The sequence below is a fragment of the Salvelinus namaycush genome, unplaced genomic scaffold, assembly GCF_016432855.1.
Source record: "Salvelinus namaycush isolate Seneca unplaced genomic scaffold, SaNama_1.0 Scaffold330, whole genome shotgun sequence".
Classification (NCBI taxonomy): domain Eukaryota; kingdom Metazoa; phylum Chordata; class Actinopteri; order Salmoniformes; family Salmonidae; genus Salvelinus; species Salvelinus namaycush.
The window spans coordinates 27,501-47,898 of record NW_024060231.1 but is presented as its reverse complement, the minus strand read 5'-3'; the positions used below and the strand labels follow the sequence as shown (position 1 = coordinate 47,898).

Sequence of the window (20,398 nt, the reverse complement as noted above, 5' to 3'; positions counted from 1 at the left end):
GCTAGGTAGAAGTAGAGCTGGGTCTCTGGAAGACCGTGGTTTAAACATCCCGAGGATGAATCACGCCGAGGGTTAATTATAATAGCCACAACCCACCAATCAGAGAGCCACTTCCTTGAAATTGTTTAACAAATATTTTACAACCTTCAGTAAAATAAAAGTTTGGTTTTAAATTAAAATGCTGAAGAAGCTTTCACTTCACATAATAAGATAACTTTCATATCTGTTATAACCAATGGTTTATATATACACTAGATGACTGACAGGGGGCGCTGTGTTGAAGCCACCGTGCATCCATCTTGGCTCTCCCCTTTCCATTGTGTTGAAGCCACCGTGCCTCCATCTTGGCTCTCCCCTCTCCATTGTGTTGAAGCCACCGTGCCTCCATCTTGGCTCTCCCCTTTCCATTGGGTTGAAGCCACCGTGCCTCCATCTTGGCTCTCCCCTCTCCATTGGGTTGAAGTCACCGTGCCTCCATCTTGGCTCTCCCCTCCATTGTAAAAGAAAAAATGTTTTGGAAGCTAAAGAAATGCATTTATTAATTAGTTTTTACAACATGTATTCCATTACAGACACCTTAATGTGAACTTTTACATTATATTATGTGAGCTAAACATACAAATAAATTAAAAAATATAACATTTTCCTTTTTAGATTCATGTTACTGTCCCCAACTACAACAACAAAAAATACTTAAATACATGTTATGTTGTCCTTGAAATGTTTGATTTGAAATACTGTAGAATTCCATTCATTCCTATGGAGGCCTGCTCCTAATGGAGAGAGCCAACATGGCCGACCGGTGGCTTCAAAACGTCTCAATGGCCAATACATAACATCAGCAATCCAGGGTTTTATATACATTGGTTATTACTCATTGTGCCTTTTGAAAAGAAAAGCAGTTTTTCCTCTTTCTAATTGTCTGCATCTCTCCCATGTCTTCTAGACGTTAAAAAACCCTAAAACAACATATTTCAGATGGTCTCTCTGACCATGCCGGGAGAGATACCAGACTAGGAGGGCTTCATTAATACTGTGGGAGACTTACACGTCTTGTTCAATTGCCTACCAAAGACAGCACTCAGGCTCTTGAGAAGTCTTGTTCCTGGTAACCCTTGACGACGTCTGTTTGCCATCCCCCAGACTCCACCTGGTGCAGCATTTCTACACCATGTGGTCAAATGTCAAATAAAAGGAATATATACAGACTGCTTTTTTTGGTGTTTTGTTGTCCAATACGCTTTACAAATGCTACGCAAATAACGGGAGGCCAGAGTCTGCCTACGCACCTGCTGTTAACCAGACTTCTAACACTCTGAGCATTGCAGTACATTTAATGTATGTATGGGGATATCATCAGTTGGGTCCCCCCCCCACCCCTCTATTCCTATCTGTGTCCCAAATGGCAGCCTATTCCCCGACACAGTGCACAGGTAGTGTACTACACTGCTCAAAAAAATAAAGGGAACACTTAAACAACACAATGTAACTCCAAGTCAATCACACTTCTGTGAAATCAAACTGTCCACTTAGGAAGCAACACTGATTGACAATAAATTTCACATGCTGTTGTGCAAATGGAATAGACAAAAGGTGGAAATTATAGGCAATTAGCAAGACACCCCCAAAAAAGGAGTGATTCTGCAGGTGGTGACCACAGACCACTTCTCAGTTCCTATGCTTCCTGGCTGATGTTTTGGTCACTTTTGAATGCTGGCGGTGCTTTCACTCTAGTGGTAGCATGAGACGGAGTCTACAACCCACACAAGTGGCTCAGGTAGTGCAGTTCATCCAGGATGGCACATCAATGCGAGCTGTGGCAAAAAGGTTTGCTGTGTCTGTCAGCGTAGTGTCCAGAGCATGGAGGCGCTACCATGAGACAGGCCAGTACATCAGGAGACGTGGAGGAGGCCGTAGGAGGGCAACAACCCAGCAGCAGGACCGCTACCTCCGCCTTTGTGCAAGGAGGAGCACTGCCAGAGCCCTGCAAAATGACCTCCAGCAGGCCACAAATGTGCATGTGTCAGCATATGGTCTCACAAGGGGTCTGAGGATCTCATCTCGGTACCTAATGGCAGTCAGGCTACCTCTGGCGAGCACATGGAGGGCTGTGCGGCCCCACAAAGAAATGCCACCCCACACCATGACTGACCCACCGCCAAACCGGTCATGCTGGAGGATGTTGCAGGCAGCAGAACGTTCTCCACGGCGTCTCCAGACTCTGTCACGTCTGTCACGTGCTCATGTGCTCAGTGTGAACCTGCTTTCATCTGTGAAGAGCACAGGGCGCCAGTGGCGAATTTGCCAATCTTGGTGTTCTCTGGCAAATGCCAAACGTCCTGCACGGTGCTGGGCTGTAAGCACAACCCCCACCTGTGGACGTCGGGCCCTCATACCACCCTCATGGAGTCTGTTTCTGACCGTTTGAGCAGACACATGCACATTTGTGGCCTGCTGGAGGTCATTTTGCAGGGCTCTGGCAGTGCTCCTCCTTGCACAAAGGCGGAGGTAGCGGTCCTGCTGCTGGGTTGTTGCCCTCCTACGGCCTCCTCCACGTCTCCTGATGTACTGGCCTGTCTCCTGGTAGCGCCTCCATGCTCTGGACACTACGCTGACAGACACAGCAAACCTTTTTGCCACAGCTCGCATTGATGTGCCATCCTGGATGAACTGCACTACCTGAGCCACTTGTGTGGGTTGTAGACTCTCATGCTACCACTAGAGTCTCATGCTACCACTAGAGTGAGAGCACCGCCAGCATTCAAAAGTGACCAAAACATCAGCCAGGAAGCATAGGAACTGAGAAGTTGTCTGTGGTCACCACCTGCAGAATCACTCCTTTTTTGGGGGTGTCTTGCTAATTGCCTATAATTTCCACCTTTTGTCTATTCCATTTGCACAACAGCATGTGAAATTTATTGTCAATCAGTGTTGCTTCCTAATTGGACAGTTTGATTTCACAGAAGTGTGATTGACTTGGAGTTACATTGTGTTGTTTAAGTGTTCCCTTTATTTTTTTGAGCAGTGTATATAGAGAAGAGTGTGGTGTCAGGGCCGCATGGCGTCTGTTCCGTGTCTCCTGCCGGTCTATGAAGACATGAAGCTGAAGGATGACATCTCTGGACTGATTTAAATGCTGCTGCCTCTCCTCCCCTCACGTGTTGTTTGGGGTTATTTCCTGTTTAATTCTCTGTCCTGTCCATTTCCTGTTTCATTCTCTGCCCTGTCCATTTCCTGTTTCATTCTCTGCCCTGTCCATTTCCTGTTGGTTTAATTCTCTGCCCTGTCCATTTCCTGTTGGTTTAATTCTCTGCCCTGTCCATTTCCTGTTGGTTTAATTCTCTGCCCTGTCCATTTCCTGTTGGTTTAATTCTCTGCCCTGTCCATTTCCTGTCCTATACTTTAAACACTAGTGCCAGGTAGATATTCTAATTTGTGCAGAATGACATCCTGTCCCCAGATCTGTGTTTGTGGCAATGACCAAAGGAGTTTGAAAGACGACACAAACAGATCTGGGACCAGGCTAGAATTTAATTTAAGGGCATCTGTATATTAGTTTGCTAATTTCCTTTTTTACAATGTGTGTAAATGCATAACCTAAAAAAATAAATATCTCTTAACTTTTCCTGGTCGTTCTCCTCCCTACGGTTGTTGTTAATGGTCTCAATGTGGAGACTGAAGGACTGCTGGAACACATTGCACTGTGTTCTATGGGCTTGGAGAAGGACACTGAAATACAGTATTAGTGTAAGGGAAGTCCCCCCTCAATTGTACAAAATAACATGGCAACTTATTGGCACCGAGCGGACCATATACACGATGGGATTGTGTGGGATTTCACATTACATCCGGCGCTGTTTCGTCCAAAGTTGATGGCAAATGCCATATTGTAAATGAGCTGTGTAACACCCCAAAAATCCTATAGTGGGCGAGTGTGTTCCATCTTAATTTTTCATAGGCTTACTGTAACGCAAGTCAAGACCCAAGAGTCATATTTTGAAATTTTGAAATATTGAAAGTTTTGGCAAAAACTTATCACCCCCTTAAAAAAGTGGTTTCTGGACCGTTTTTCGAAATTCTTTCGATTTTTATGTCAATTACACATGTGTAAGAACTGTATGAAAATACTTTTGTCAAATTTTATTAACATAATTTTTTTTACATTTTTATTTGGACTTAAGGAATATGTTTTGTGCATTTGGAATGTGATTTCTTAGGAAGTCAAAAGTCAAAAGTCAAAAATGTCAAAAATTTGGAAAAAACGTATCACCCCCTTTAAAAAAGTGCTTTCTGGACCGTTTTTCGAAAATCTTTCGATTTTTATGTCAATTACACATGTGTAAGAACTGTATGAAAATACTTTTGTCAAATTTTATTAACATAATTTTTTGGACATTTTTATTTGGACTTAAGGAATATGTTTTGTGCATTTGGAATGTGATTTCATAGGAAGTCAAAAGTCAAAAGTAAAAAATGTCAAATATTTGGAAAAAACGTATCACCCCCTTTAAAAAAGTGCTTTCTGGACCGTTTTTTGAAATTCTTTCAATTTTTATGTCAATTACACATGTATAAGAACTGTATGAAAATACTTTAGTCACATTTTACTGTCATCATTTTTTATAAATGTTTACTTGTACTTAAGGAATATGTTTTATGCATTTGGAATGTGATTTCATAGGAAGTCAAAAGTCAAAAGTTACAAGTCAAAAATGTTAAAAATGTGTAAAAAACATATATTCCATTTAAAAAAGTGCTTTCTGGACCGTTTTTTGAAATTCTTTCGATTTTTACATCAATTACACATATATAAGAACTGTATGAAAATACTTTAGTCACATTTTACTATCATAATTTTTTATAAATGTTTACTTGTACTTAAGGAATATGTTTTGTGCATTTGCAATCTGATTTAATACGAAGTCAAAAATGTGAATAAATTAGAAAAAACGTATCACCCCCCAAACCTCCATAAATCACTCAGGCCAGCACCCATTGATTTGGGGCCGTAGTATAGTGCTCCCATGGACGTCTGGATGACACCTAAAAGCATTTAAAACCGTTTTGAAAAATGACGCCTGGTAACCCAAAACATGAAACATAGAATATTTTTTGACTTTGTTTGGAAACCTCCATAAATCATTCAGGCCGTACCCCATTGACTCGAGAAGAAAAAGCGTAAAATATTTTCCAGAAAAAAAACATTGAATATTTTCTGAGTTTTTGTGAAAACCTCCATAAATCACTCAGGCCAGCCCCCATTGATTTTTGGCCGTAGAATAGTGCTCCCAGAGCGGGTATGGAGGTCTGGATGCCCCTAAACGCAATTTCAACCATCTTGAAACATGGCACCTGGTAACCCCAAAAAAATACCAGGTGCACGAACAGTTTGGACTTGTGTGTGTGTGTGTGAGCTTTTCTTTGACATCTGTTTAGAGAAATGACTGATTTACACTTCATGAGGGTTGCCTAATCACACACTTAAAGTTTTGGAAAGATCTGACTTTTTTAACCCTTTGAAACAGCACCTATGACCCCATTTTAAGGCACTTCCGGTTGGCACAGGAAGCTATAAGTAAATACCTATCCTGATCGGGGTATGCTTTTACAGAATCCTGAGTTTTAAGTCTATACGTTAAGAACTGACTGATTTACACAGGGTTGAATGCACTATATATCACAAACTGCTGGTTGGGTATGGCAAAACCCTTTTAGGGTGATTTTATCACTTCCGGTTGCTCCAGGAAGCTTAGAATCAACACAGGTAGACCTCATAGTGGCTTGATGGATTGTCATTGAAGACAGGTTCATAAGACATTCATAACCCACATAGGGTTTATTTAAAGAATGCACGTTACATTTGCATATGATTCAACAGTGAAAAACACCACATCATATTGCAAACATAACACACTGTTGAATCATATTGCAAACACACACTGTTATATTTGCAATATGATGTGTTGAATCATATTGCAAACATAACACACACTGTTACGTTTGCAATATGATGTGTTGGATCATATTGCAAACATAACACACACTGTTACATTTGCAATATGATGTGTTGAATCATATTGCAAACATAACACACACTGTTACGTTTGCAATATGATGTGTTGAATCATATTGCAAACATAACACACACTGTTACATTTGCAATATGATGTGTTGAATCATATTGCAAATCTAACGTGCATTTGCAATATGATGTGATGTTGAATCATATTGCAAATGTAACGTACATTCTCTTAAATACTTTAGAAATGCAAAAGTCAACGGTCTGATGACCTCAGGATGGCCGGGCAGTGATAGTGGTTCCTCTCCATCGCTCGTTGTGTTAAATTTCATCATGTCGCTTTTTGTGATGGTACCCCCCCGTTGAAACATATTGCAAATGTACAAAAGTCAAGTAGCAAGTCGGTGTCCATCAGTCAATTAGATATATTCAGACACCAAACTGATACCATCTGACTCCAAACTCACTTTTTACAACTCCTTTAGAAGCCAACTATAACATATTTCAGAGCAGGCCCAAAATTCACAGCGCCTTCTATTTAAACCATAATAAAACAAATAATACGTAGTTATGTTCTAGCTGCGGGTCCAGTTCACACATTATGTTTAGCCCTATGTGAAGCGACCTCGAATCCCAAGTTTCGGCTCGATAGGTCATTCGGTGCCCGAGCAAAACCCTAATTGGTGCTGAAATGCCACTTTTTTCATTGCCTTGCTACGGGGTCCTTGAATGAGCAATCAAACAGGCTCGTTGGGATCTGTCTCTATGGGCCGAGCCGGTTTCAACGCACCTAGTCTTGAGACTCTGGGACTTTTCTAAATGTCGTCCGTTTCGTTGAGGTCAAAATGAATTGAAAACATGGCAAATACACGATGCTTTTTATCGATCCGAGAACCTTCTAGAGCCATATAATTCACCGTGCACAATCGACCTGAGGTCTAGAACAGGTTTGTAAATTTTCAGAACTCTAGGTCTGACGGTTCTTTAAAAGTTGGAACAAAAGTAACTACTGCAGGCACTGTCTGCCTCTTAGCCCCTCAGTGTGTCCCTCCATCATTTCTGTGTCGGTGTGTATTTTTTATTTTTGAAATCTGATGGGATGAAGGACTGATTTACAGTTCATGAGGGTTGTCTATTCACATATATGAAGTTTTGGAAAGATTTGACATTTTTAACCCTTCGAAACAGCCCATTTGACACCAGTTATGGCACTTCCGGTTGTCACAGGAAGCTATAAATAAACACATATCATCACTGGAGTAGGCTGTTACAGAATCCTGAGTTTTAAGTCTGTATGTTAAAAATTGACTGATTTACATAGGGCTGAATGCACTATTTCTCTCAAACTGCAGGTTGGCTATGGCAAACACTTTTAGGGTGATTTAACCACTTCCGGTTGCTCCAGGAAGCTTAGAATCGACACAGGTAGACCTCATGGTGGCCTGATGGACTGACATCAAAGACAGGTTCATAAGACATTCATAACCCACATAGGCTTCAGGTTGAATTGAGAGGTGCAGTCAATGTATTCCTATGGGGCGACATGTCATTGTAAATTGTTTGATGTAAACACCAGCTTTTAACTGTTAAGGGTTAATGCCACAAGGTCAAGGTTAGGCTTGCACAGATCGGGAGGACCTTAAGAACATTCCTGAGGTGAAATTGTGCTTCTAACCTTAACGGTTCTCTCTCTGTCTCCCAAAAGCAAATAAAATTGACATGAGGTCAAAAGGTCATTTGGGTCCATTTTCTTGTAACGGTCGCTGCGCTCAGACCGAGCGAGCTACGGTCAAGCGGGGCATCTCGTTGAACTCGGCACGGCCTGGAGATAATAGTCATGCCATTGCAGGCTTTGTGTGTCTTTAAGCACCGTACTTTTTCACTCCATCCTTCCTTTTTGTGTGTGTGTGTGTTTGTGTGAGAGAGCTTTTCTTTGACATCTGTTGGGAAAAATGACTGATTACACTTCATGAGGGTTGTCTAATCACACAAGTGAAGTTTTGAAAAGATCTGACCTTTATTACCCTTCAAACCTGACCCTATGCACCATTTTAAGGTACTTCCAGTTGACATAGGAAGCTGAACGTGAACACATACCCTCCTTGGGGTAGGCTCTTATTTAATATTGAGTTTTAAGTCTTTATGTTAAGAACTGACTTATTAACAGAGGGTTAAATGAGTGTGTGTTACTTCATAAAATCACATAAAATCACAGAATTCTCGCAGAGCTTCGAGACCCACTTTAAAAATGTTCGTGTGAACAAACTGCAACTGGATCTGTGAATTTTTTGAAAAAAAAATTCCTCTTCGTGAACATCACCAAATGGACAATGTACGATTTCTCTTAAATTACGATAGATAAACGGCTGGTTCTTTTTTTCCTGACACCGTATGCTTATGTACTTTGACGTGAAGCGGTCAAATTGCACCCTACTTTGCGTTTTTGACCTTTAATCCCAGAAAAATGGCCATAACTCAAAAAGCGCAGAGGCCTCGACGCCATCTTGTTCGGGGCCAACTTCCCTTTACTCCAAACCTACGCTCGCCGAGTTTCGGCTTCGAAATATTTTCCGTTTAGGAGAAAAGGCCGCGCTCGTTTGCCCCGTGTTCGTGCGCCTGCAATATGATTTATTTGCCCCCTGGTGGGAATTTTCGAGAATGCAGAGTCCAAGTCAAAAATTTGTTATTTTTATAAAACGGTGACCGAACGTCCGAGACGATTTCTTCGATGACTTCCTGAAAGAGCTCCCCCCCGCCCTCGGCCCGACGCCGTCCGCGATTTTCCGAGACGAAGTCGGACGTCTAGTAAGGGACCGTACATTCGCAATGGGAGAATCTTCACCGATCATATGGCTCCCGTCTCACACTTCCCTTAAGGTATGACATGGAACTGCTGATCTAGTTGAATGAATCGCAGACCAGCATGTGAGTCTTCAGGAGGTTCTACTGAGATAACGTGTGGAATTGTTTTAAGAGGGTCGTACCAGGGATCATTTAGACTTATATTACCCCTGTAGGTATCAAAAACAAATCTAAGGAAATTATTTGATAAAATACTGCATTTGGTCTTTACTGCTATAGCCCATAGATTTTTTTTGACTGTCTGTTTTGAGTTTCTATCTTAAGGAATAATGTTTTGAGGTGTCCTCTGAGATATAAGAAGGCTCAGGAATTATATATATTTGTCTTCTACATTTTAACCCTTTTTCGGGGTGCAAAAAACGTAATTTGATCATTTTAAAACCGGCACCAGTTTACCTTCAGATGAGAACACCGTCGTGTTCGTGAGAGTCTCCCCTTTCTACAGGAGGGTCACATTTAGTTTGTAGGGCAAACCTTTTGGATGTTACAGAGGTTTTCGTGAGAAGACCGTATTTTCGTGATGTCTCCTGGTCTGACAAACAGCGCTGTTACTCTGCCACTTATCACCGCAGGAAGGAAGGCTGACAAAAGAGAATGTGGTGGATTGAGACGCAGCCCATCCAAAACATAAATTACATGTCCAAAAAGTATCTAACATCTCATTACAAACTCACTGGCATTAATATGGACTTGGTTTCCCCCCTTTTGCTGCTATAACAGCCTCTACTCTTCTGGGAAGGCTTTCCACTAGATGATGGAACATTGCTGCTATAACAGCCTCCACTCTTCTGGGAAGGCTTTCCACTAGATGATGGAACATTGCTGCTATAACAGCCTCCACTCTTCTGGGAAGGCTTTCCACTAGATGTTGGAACATTGCTGCTATAACAGCCTCCACTCTTCTGGGAAGGCTTTCCACTAGATGTTGGAACATTGCTGCTATAACAGCCTCCACTCTTCTGGGAAGGCTTTCCACTAGATGTTGGAACATTGCTGCTATAACAGCCTCCACTCTTCTGGGAAGGCTTTCCACTAGATGTTGGAACATTGCTGCGGGGACTTGCTTCCATTCAGCCACAAAGAGCATTAGTGAGGTCGGGCACTGATGTTGGGTGATTAGGCCTGGCTTGTAGTCGGTGTTCCAATTCATCCCAAAGGGGTTCGATGGGGTTGAGGTCAGGGCTCTGTGCAGGCCAGTCAAGTTCTTCCACACCGATCTTGACAAACCATTTCTGTATGGACCTCGCTTTGTTCATGGGGGCATTGTCATGCTGAAACAGGAAAGGGCCTTCCCCAAACTGTTGCCACAAAGTTGGAAGCACAGAATCGTCTAGAATGTCATTGTATGCTGTAGCGTTAAGATTTCCCTTCACTGGAACTAAGGGGCCCGAACCATGAAAAACAGCCCCAGACCATTATTCCTCCTCCACCAAACTTTACAGTTGGCATTACGTATTGGGGCAGGTAGCGTTCTCCTGGCATCCACCAAACCCAGATTCGTCTGTCGGACTGCCAGATGGTGAAGCGTGATTCATCACTCCTGAGAACGCGTTTCCACTGCTCCAGAGTCCAATGGTGGCGAGATTTACACCACTCCAGCCGACGCTTGGCATTGCGCATGGTGATCTTAGGCTTGTATGTGGCTGCTCAGCCATGGAAACCCATTTCATGATGCTCCTGACCAACAGTTGTTGTGCTGATGTTGCTTCCAGAGGCAGTTTGGAACTCGGTAGTGAGTGTTGCAACCGAGGACAGAGGCGCTTCAGCACTCAGCGGTCCAGTTCTGTGAGCTTGTGTGGCCTACGTTGTTGCTTCTAGATGTTTCCACTTCACAATAACAGCACTTACAGTTGACCGGGGCAGCTCTAGCAGGGTAGAAATCTTACAAACTGTCTTGTTGGAAAGGTGGAATCCTATGACGGTGCTAGACTTGACGCTCCGGTACTGCTTGCCGTGTGGTAGCAGAGAGAATGATCTATGACTAGGGTGATTGGAGTCTCTGACAATTTTATGGGCTTTTCTCTGACACCGCCTAGTATATAGGTCCTGGATGGCAGGAAGCTTGGCCCCAGTGATGTAGTGGACCGTACGCACTACCCTCTGTAGCGCCTTACGGTCAGATGCCGAGCAGTTGCCATACCAAGCGGTGTTGCAACCGGTGAAGATGCTCTCGATGGTGCAGCTGTAGAACCTTTTGAGGATCTGAGGACCCATGCCAAATCTTTTCAGTCTCCTGAGGGGGAATAGGTTTTGTCGTGCCCTCTTCATGACTGTCTTGATGTATTTGGACCATGATAGTTTGTTGGTGATGTGGACACCAAGGAACTTAACTCTCGACCGGCTCCACGACAGCCTGTTCGGCCCGCCTTTTCCTGTAGTCCACGATCAGCTCCTTAGTCTTGTTCACATTGAGGTAGAGGTTGTTATCCTGGCACCACACTGCCAGGTCTCTGATCTCCTCCCTATTGGCTGTCTCATTGTTGAGGGAGAGGTTGTTGTCCTGGCACCACACTGCCTGGTCTCTGATCTCCTCCCTATAGGCCGTCTCATCATTGTCGGTGATCAGGCCTACCACTGTTGTGTCATCAGCAAGTTTAATGATGGTGTTGGAGTCGTGCCTGGCCGTGCAGTCATGAGTGAACAGGGAGTACAGGAGGGGACTGAACACGCACCCCTGAGGGGTCCCAGTGTTAAGGATCAGCGTAGCAGACGTGTTGTTACCTAACCTTACCACCTGGGGGGCGGCCCGTCAGGAAGTCCAGGATCCAGTTGCAGAGGGAGGTGTTTAGTCCCAGGATCCTTAGCTTAGTGATGAACTTCGTGGGCACTATGGTGTTGAACGCTGGGCTGTAGTCAATGAATAGCATTCTGAGGCAGATATCAGTTTTAGTAACAATAAGAATCAAGAGGACAATTGGTGTTCAGTTTTATTCAGTTTTTCATAACATTAATATATTCACAACCATTGTGATTTGTATCAGAGAAATAATCCTGTATAAAGTATTTATCCCAGTTTTATTGTTAAAGAACCATTTACATTTTTGACTTAAAACACGTTTTTACATATTTAGTAGAATAGAATGGTTAAACCAAGCGTCTCCCTCCCTGAGCCGCTAGCCCGCTGAGCCGCTAGCCCGCTGACCATGCAGCTATTGCTATAGAATGGTTAAACCAAGCGTCTCCCTCCCTGAGCCTCTAGCCCGCTGACCATGCAGCTATTGCTATAGACTGGTTAAACCAAGCGTCTCCCTCACTGAGCCTCTAGCCCGCTGACCATGCAGCTATCGCTATAGAATGATTAAACCAAGCGTCTCCCTCACTGAGCCTCTAGCCCGCTGACCATGCAGCTATCGCTATAGAATGGTTAAACCAAGCGTCTCCCTCACTGAGCCGTTAGCCCGCTGACCATGCAGCTATTGCTATAGAATGGTTAAACCAAGGGGCTCCCTCCCTGAGCCGCTAGCCTGCTGACCATGCAGCTATCGCTATAGAATGATTAAACCAAGCGTCTCCCTCACTGAGCCGCTAGCCCGCTGACCATGCAGCTATCGCTATAGAATGGTTAAACCAAGCGTCTCCCTCACTGAGCCGCTAGCCCGCTGACCATGCAGCTATTGCTATAGAATGGTTAAACCAAGCGGCTCCCTCACTGAGCCGCTAGCCTGCTGACCATGCAGCTATCGCTATAGAATGATTAAACCAAGCGTCTCCCTCACTGAGCCTCTAGCCCGCTGACCATGCAGCTATCGCTATAGAATGATTAAACCAAGCGTCTCCCTCACTGAGCCGCTAGCCCGCTGACCATGCAGCTATCGCTATAGAATGGTTAAACCAAGCGTCTCCCTCACTGAGCCGCTAGCCCGCTGAGCCGCTAGCCCGCTGACCATGCAGCTATCGCTATAGAATGGTTAAACCAAGCGTCTCCCTCACTGAGCCGCTAGCCCGCTGACCATGCAGCTATTGCTATAGAATGGTTAAACCAAGCGGCTCCCTCACTGAGCCTCTAGCCCGCTGACCATGCAGCTATCGCTATAGAATGATTAAACCAAGCGTCTCCCTCACTGAGCCGCTAGCCCGCTGACCATGCAGCTATCGCTATAGAATGGTTAAACCAAGCGTCTCCCTCACTGAGCCGCTAGCCCGCTGACCATGCAGCTATTGCTTCAGGCTACAAACAGCTGCCGCTCCGCTCGTCTCCCTGAATTCAACATGGTACATTCATTTATTTAGATTACTTTTGAGGTGGACAAAGAAAGAAAGAACACACTATAACATTTTGACAAGTCATTTTAAATGTTTTTAAATATACTATTTTCTTCTGCAACGAACAGAACATCTGAAATGGGTACACAACAGAACAGAACATCTGAAATGGGTACACAACAGAACATCTGAAATGGGTACACAACAGAACCTCTGAAATGGGTACACAACAGAACCTCTGAAATGGGTACACAACAGAACATCTGAAATGGGTACACAACAGAACATCTGAAATGGGTACTCAACAGAACCTCTGAAATGGGTACACAACAGAACCTCTGAAATGGGTACTCAACAGAACCTCTGAAATGGGTACACAACAGAACCTCTGAAATGGGTACACAACAGAACCTCTGAAATGGGTACACAACAGAACCTCTGAAATGGGTACACAACAGAACAGAACATCTGAAATGGGTACACAACAGAACAGAACATCTGAAATGGGTACACAACAGAACAGAACATCTGAAATGGGTACACAACAGAACAGAACATCTGAAATGGGTACACAACAGAACAGAACATCTGAAATGGGTACTCAACAGAACCTCTGAAATGGGTACACAACAGAACCTCTGAAATGGGTACACAACAGAACCTCTGAAATGGGTACACAACAGAACCTCTGAAATGGGTACACAACAGAACAGAACATCTGAAATGGGTACACAACAGAACAGAACATCTGAAATGGGTACTCAACAGAACAGTGTAGATCCAAAGGCACATCTGACAAAGATGCTGCTTCTCTTCTCCCCACTGTGAGCATGACTGTATGTTACAGAGCATTAGACTGCTGAAGGAAGGGTGCTCTACTGGCTGACTGACTGACTGGCTGGCTGACTGGCTGGCTGGCTGGCTGGCTGGCTGGCTGACTGATGCTGGGGCATTTTGGCTGCATGTTACAGAGCATTAGACTGCTGAAGGAAGGGTGCTCTACTGGCTGACTGACTGGCTGGCTGACTGGCTGGCTGGCTGACTGACTGATGCTGGGGCATTTTGGCTGCATGTTACAGAGCATTAGACTGCTGAAGGAAGGGTGCTCTACTGGCTGACTGACTGGCTGGCTGACTGGCTGGCTGGCTGACTGATGCTGGGGCATTTTGGCTGCATGTTACAGAGCATTAGACTGCTGAAGGAAGGGTGCTCTACTGGCTGACTGGCTGGCTGGCTGGCTGACTGATGCTGGGGCATTTTGGCTGCATGTTACAGAGCATTAGGCTGCTGACTACTGCAGATGGAAGGGTGGCTGGCTGACTGACTGATGCTGGGGCATTTTCATAACTTCAAAAGATAAATGTTTTTACACAATTACTTTGCATTTATTAGTATTGTGCACATTGTAAGATGCTTCATCATTGTTTTTATACAAGTGAGGTTATATACAGAACAGGCAACTGCCAAAACTAGCATTGTATTTCTAGACAGAGAATGGATGGTAAATACTCCTTGAACCCCAGAGGAAATAGTGCTTTTTGGATTGTTATACGGTTAATATTGTGATTATGCAGCATGCATTAATCTAGTTTAATATCAGGATGATACAAGCTGTAATACAACAATGTTGTTTTCTGAATAGCCTCTGGGGCTAACGCTAGCCCGGTCAATTCAAGTCGTTATGTGTTCGAGCTTGGAATTCATTGTCCCTTCCACATTTGATTTCCTACCCGGTACAAATCAAACTCCTATTGGCCAGTCAAGCAGCCTGGAAAAGTAGTCATACAATTGTTATGGTTGTTATCTGATTTGAAATGGTTCTGCAGCCTGGAGAATGGACCTGGCCCGCAGTACATGGACCCAGAAGGGCTGGCCCGCACTACATGGACCCAGAAGGGCTGGCCCGCAGTACATGGACCCAGAAGGGACCTGGCCCGCAGTACATGGACCCAGAAGGGCTGGCCCGCACTACATGGACCCAGAAGGGCTGGCCCGCAGTACATGGACCCAGAAGGGCTGGCCCGCACTACATGGACCCAGAAGGGCTGGCCCGCAGTACATGGACCCAGAAGGGCTGGCCCGCACTACATGGACCCAGAAGGGCTGGCCCGCACTACATGGACCCAGAAGAGGGCTGGCCCGCACTACATGGACCCAGAAGGGACCTGGCCCGCAGTACATGGACCCAGAAGGGACCTGGCCCGCAGTACATGGACCCAGAAGGGACCTGGCCCGCAGTACATGGACCCAGAAGGGACCTGGCCCGCAGTACATGGACCCAGAAGGGACCTGGCCCGCAGTACATGGACCCAGAAGGGACCTGGCCCGCAGTACATGGACCCAGAAGGGACCTGGCCCGCAGTACATGGACCCAGAAGGGGATGCTTGCAGATATCTTGTACATTAGACCTATGCATCAATGTTCTAAAAGCTAAATATTTCACAGCATTTCAACATGTACTGCCAGTCAACTAACGCTAAAACAGATCCGGGTTAAAATAAACAGGTCTTTGGAAGGAGAAATACCTAGTAACGGTAGGTGGAGATGTGATACTATATCCGAGAGAACTTGAGAGAACGAAACAGGTCTTTGGAAGGAGAAATACCTAGTAACGGTAGGTAGAGATGTGATACTATATCCGAGAGAACTTGAGAGAACGAACCAGGTCGGTTTGGGTCCGTAACGCTCTGAGTACGTTCAGCAGCTTCGGCGTCGTGTTGTGTAACGTTGCATAGATCCAGTATGTCGGAAGCTTCACGCAGGCCAGAGTGAAGGGCCGTGTTTGAGAACAGCAAAACCGTGATGTATCATGGGTAAATTGTGACTTGACCTATAAAATAATATTGAGTAGTTATTTATGATAAAAGGTGATTTGCAGTCTGGACTCGTATTTAAAGTCTGCTGCGATGTTGAAGGCGCCCTACTACCGTCCCAAATGGTGCCTTATTCCCTCCATAGTGCACTAGGTAATAGGGGCCTGTTTGGGACGCGCTCCAGCAGGCCAGACAGGGTCAGAGGTTAGAGGTCAGATGTACTTGTTGGCCAGGTTCTGCACATCGTTCTTACTGAAGGAATCACTGTCCACAGCAGACAGACGGTCAAACAGCCGAGTCACCTGATCATGTTCACTCGTCTCGAGCAGCATCACGACTACCTGTTAATACACAGAGACACAGGTTAACAGGGCGTCATGACTACCTGTTAATACACAGAGACACAGGTTAACACGGCGTCACGACTACCTGTTAATACACAGAGACACAGGTTAACACGGCGTCACGACTACCTGTTAATACACAGAGACACAGGTTAACACGGCGTCACGACTACCTGTTAATACACAGAGACACAGGTTAACACGGCATCACGACTACCTGTTAATACACAGAGACACAGGTTAACACGGCGTCATGACTACCTGTTAATACACAGAGACACAGGTTAACAGGGCGTCATGACTACCTGTTAATACACAGAGACACAGGTTAACACGGCGTCACGACTACCTGTTAATACACAGAGACACAGGTTAACACGGCATCACGACTACCTGTTAATACACAGAGACACAGGTTAACACGGCATCACGACTACCTGTTAATACACAGAGACACAGGTTAACACGGCGTCACGACTACCTGTTAATACACAGAGACACAGGTTAACACGGCGTCACGACTACCTGTTAATACACAGAGACACAGGTTAACACGGCGTCACGACTACCTGTTAATACACAGAGACACAGGTTAACAGGGCATCACGACTACCTGTTAATACACAGAGACACAGGTTAACACGGCATCATGACTACCTGTTAATACACAGGGACACAGGTTAACAGGGCATCACGACTACCTGTTAATACACAGAGACACAGGTTAACAGGGCATCACGACTACCTGTTAATACACAGAGACACAGGTTAACACGGCGTCACAACTACCTGTTAATACACAGAGACACAGGTTAACAGGGCATCACGACTACCTGTTAATACACAGAGACACAGGTTAACACAGCATCACGACTACCTGTTAATACACAGAGACACGGGTTAACACGGTGTCACAACTACCTGTTAATACATAGAGACACAGGTTAACACGGCGTCACGACTACCTGTTAATACACAGAGACACAGGTTAACACGGCATCACGACTACCTGTTAATACACAGAGACACAGGTTAACACGGCATCACGACTACCTGTTAATACACAGAGACACAGGTTAACACGGCGTCACGACTACCTGTTAATACACAGAGACACAGGTTAACACGGCGTCACGACTACCTGTTAATACACAGAGACACAGGTTAACACGGTGTCACGACTACCTGTTAATACACAGAGACACAGGTTAACACGGCATCACGACTACCTGTTAATACACAGAGACACAGGTTAACACGGCATCACGACTACCTGTTAATACACAGAGACACAGGTTAACACGGCATCACGACTACCTGTTAATACACAGAGACACAGGTTAACACGGCATCATGACTACCTGTTAATACACAGAGACACAGGTTAACAGGGCGTCACGACTACCTGTTAATACATAGAGACACAGGTTAACACGGCATGACGACTACCTGTTAATACACAGGTTAACACGGCATCACGACTACCTGTTAATACACAGAGACACAGGTTAACAGGGCGTCACGACTACCTGTTAATACACAGAGACACAGGTTAACACGGCATCATGACTACCTGTTAATACACAGAGACACAGGTTAACACGGCGTCACGACTACCTGTTAATACACAGAGACACAGGTTAACACGACGTCACGACTACCTGTTAATACACAGAGACACAGGTTAACACGGCATCACGACTACCTGTTAATACACAGAGACACAGGTTAACACGGCGTCACGACTACCTGTTAATACACAGAGACACAGGTTAACACGGCATCACGACTACCTGTTAATACACAGAGACACAGGTTAACACGGCGTCACGACTACCTGTTAATACACAGGTTAACACGGCATCACGACTACCTGTTAATACACAGAGACACAGGTTAACACGGCGTCACGACTACCTGTTAATACACAGAGACACAGGTTAACACGACGTCACGACTACCTGTTAATACACAGAGACACAGGTTAACACGGCGTCACGACTACCTGTTAATACACAGAGACACAGGTTAACACAGCATCACGACTACCTGTTAATACACAGAGACACAGGTTAACACGGCATCACGACTACCTGTTAATACACAGAGACACAGGTTAACACGGCGTCCCGACTACCTGTTAATACACAGGTTAACACGGCATCACGACTACCTGTTAATACACAGAGACACAGGTTAACACGGCATCACGACTACCTGTTAATACACAGAGACACAGGTTAACAGGGCGTCACGACTACCTGTTAATACACAGAGACACAGGTTAACACGGCGTCACGACTACCTGTTAATACACAGAGACACAGGTTAACACGGCGTCACGACTACCTGTTAATACACAGAGACACAGGTTAACACGGCGTCACGACTACCTGTTAATACACAGAGACACAGGTTAACACGGCATCACGACTACCTGTTAATACACAGAGACACAGGTTAACACGGCGTCACGACTACCTGTTAATACACAGAGACACAGGTTAACACGGCATCACGACTACCTGTTAATACACAGAGACACAGGTTAACACGGCGTCACGACTACCTGTTAATACACAGAGACACAGGTTAACACGGCATCACGACTACCTGTTAATACACAGAGACACAGGTTAACACGGCGTCACGACTACCTGTTAATACACAGAGACACAGGTTAACACGGCGTCCCGACTACCTGTTAATGCACAGAGACACAGGTTAACACGGCGTCACGACTACCTGTTAATGCACAGAGACACAGGTTAACACGGCATCACGACTACCTGTTAATACACAGAGACACAGGTTAACACGGCATCATGACTACCTGTTAATACACAGAGACACGGGTTAACACGGCATCACGACTACCTGTTAATATACAGAGACACGGGTTAACACGGCGTCACGACTACCTGTTAATACACAGGTTAACACGGCGTCACGACTACCTGTTAATACACAGAGACACAGGTTAACACGGCGTCACGACTACCTGTTAATACACAGAGACACAGGTTAACACGGCGTCACGACTACCTGTTAATACACAGAGACACAGGTTAACACGGCATCACGACTACCTGTTAATACACAGAGACACAGGTTAACACGGCGTCACGACTACCTGTTAATACACAGAGACACAGGTTAACACGGCATCACGACTACCTGTTAATACACAGAGACACAGGTTAACACGGCGTCACGACTACCTGTTAATACACAGAGACACAGGTTAACACGGCGTCCCGACTACCTGTTAATGCACAGAGACACAGGTTAACACGGCGTCACGACTACCTGTTAATGCACAGAGACACAGGTTAACACGGCATCACGACTACCTGTTAATACACAGAGACACAGGTTAACACGGCATCATGACTACCTGTTAATACACAGAGACACGGGTTAACACGGCATCACGACTACCTGTTAATACACAGAGACACGGGTTAACACGGCGTCACGACTACCTGTTAATACACAGGTTAACACGGCGTCACGACTACCTGTTAATACACAGAGACACAGGTTAACACGGCATCACGACTACCTGTTAATACACAGGTTAACACGGCATCACAACAATGAAAAATAAATTCATTCCAGGATTCAAACAACCCACAATGCACCAGCATCTCACTGCACTTCAAACAACCCACAATGCACCAGCATCTCACTGCACTTGACTTATAAAAGACATTCATTTGCATAGAAGACATTTAAAAGGCAAGTGCAGCGCGACGTTGGTGCATTGTGGGTTGTTTTGAATGCAGCGCGACGTTGGTGCATTGTGGGTTGTTTTGAATGCAGTGAGATGCTGGTGCATTGTGGTTTGTTTTGAATGTCGGCCAAGGTGAAGCTTCTAGATCATACCGAGAACCTGTCAGCAGTATGTAGATGGTTGAGGTGCTGGTAGACTAGGTTAGGGTCCTCCTGTAGGAGCTGTGTTTCCAGGGCCTGCATAATGAAGCTGACTGTGTGTCCGTCCAGCTGATTACTGAGGTAGACGGGCAGAGTCTCAGGGGGGACACAGCTCAGCAGCTCAGCACAGGCTGGGAGGTTGGACTGGGCCCGCGCTGCGTTCAGGGACTGGTTGAACTCATAGGCGTTCGAGGGCTGGAGGTTGATGGTTATTGCCTCC

At 45.1% G+C, this 20,398-nt stretch overlaps 1 protein-coding gene across 1 annotated transcript in view; it reads right to left on the bottom strand.

Annotated features, from left to right (window-relative positions):
- Positions 1-11,790: 11,790 nt before the first annotated feature.
- Positions 11,791-20,398, bottom strand: part of LOC120040161 (sperm-associated antigen 1A-like) — a gene marked incomplete at its 5' end in the record, with an annotated part of 35,384 nt that continues 26,776 nt past the window's right edge. Inside the window, 2 exons of the mRNA XM_038985408.1 lie at positions 11,791-16,239; positions 20,131-20,398. The exon at positions 20,131-20,398 is cut by the window's right edge and continues 143 nt beyond it. Of these exons, the coding sequence (XP_038841336.1) occupies positions 16,111-16,239; positions 20,131-20,398 (397 nt within the window). The remainder of the gene's footprint in view (positions 16,240-20,130) is intronic.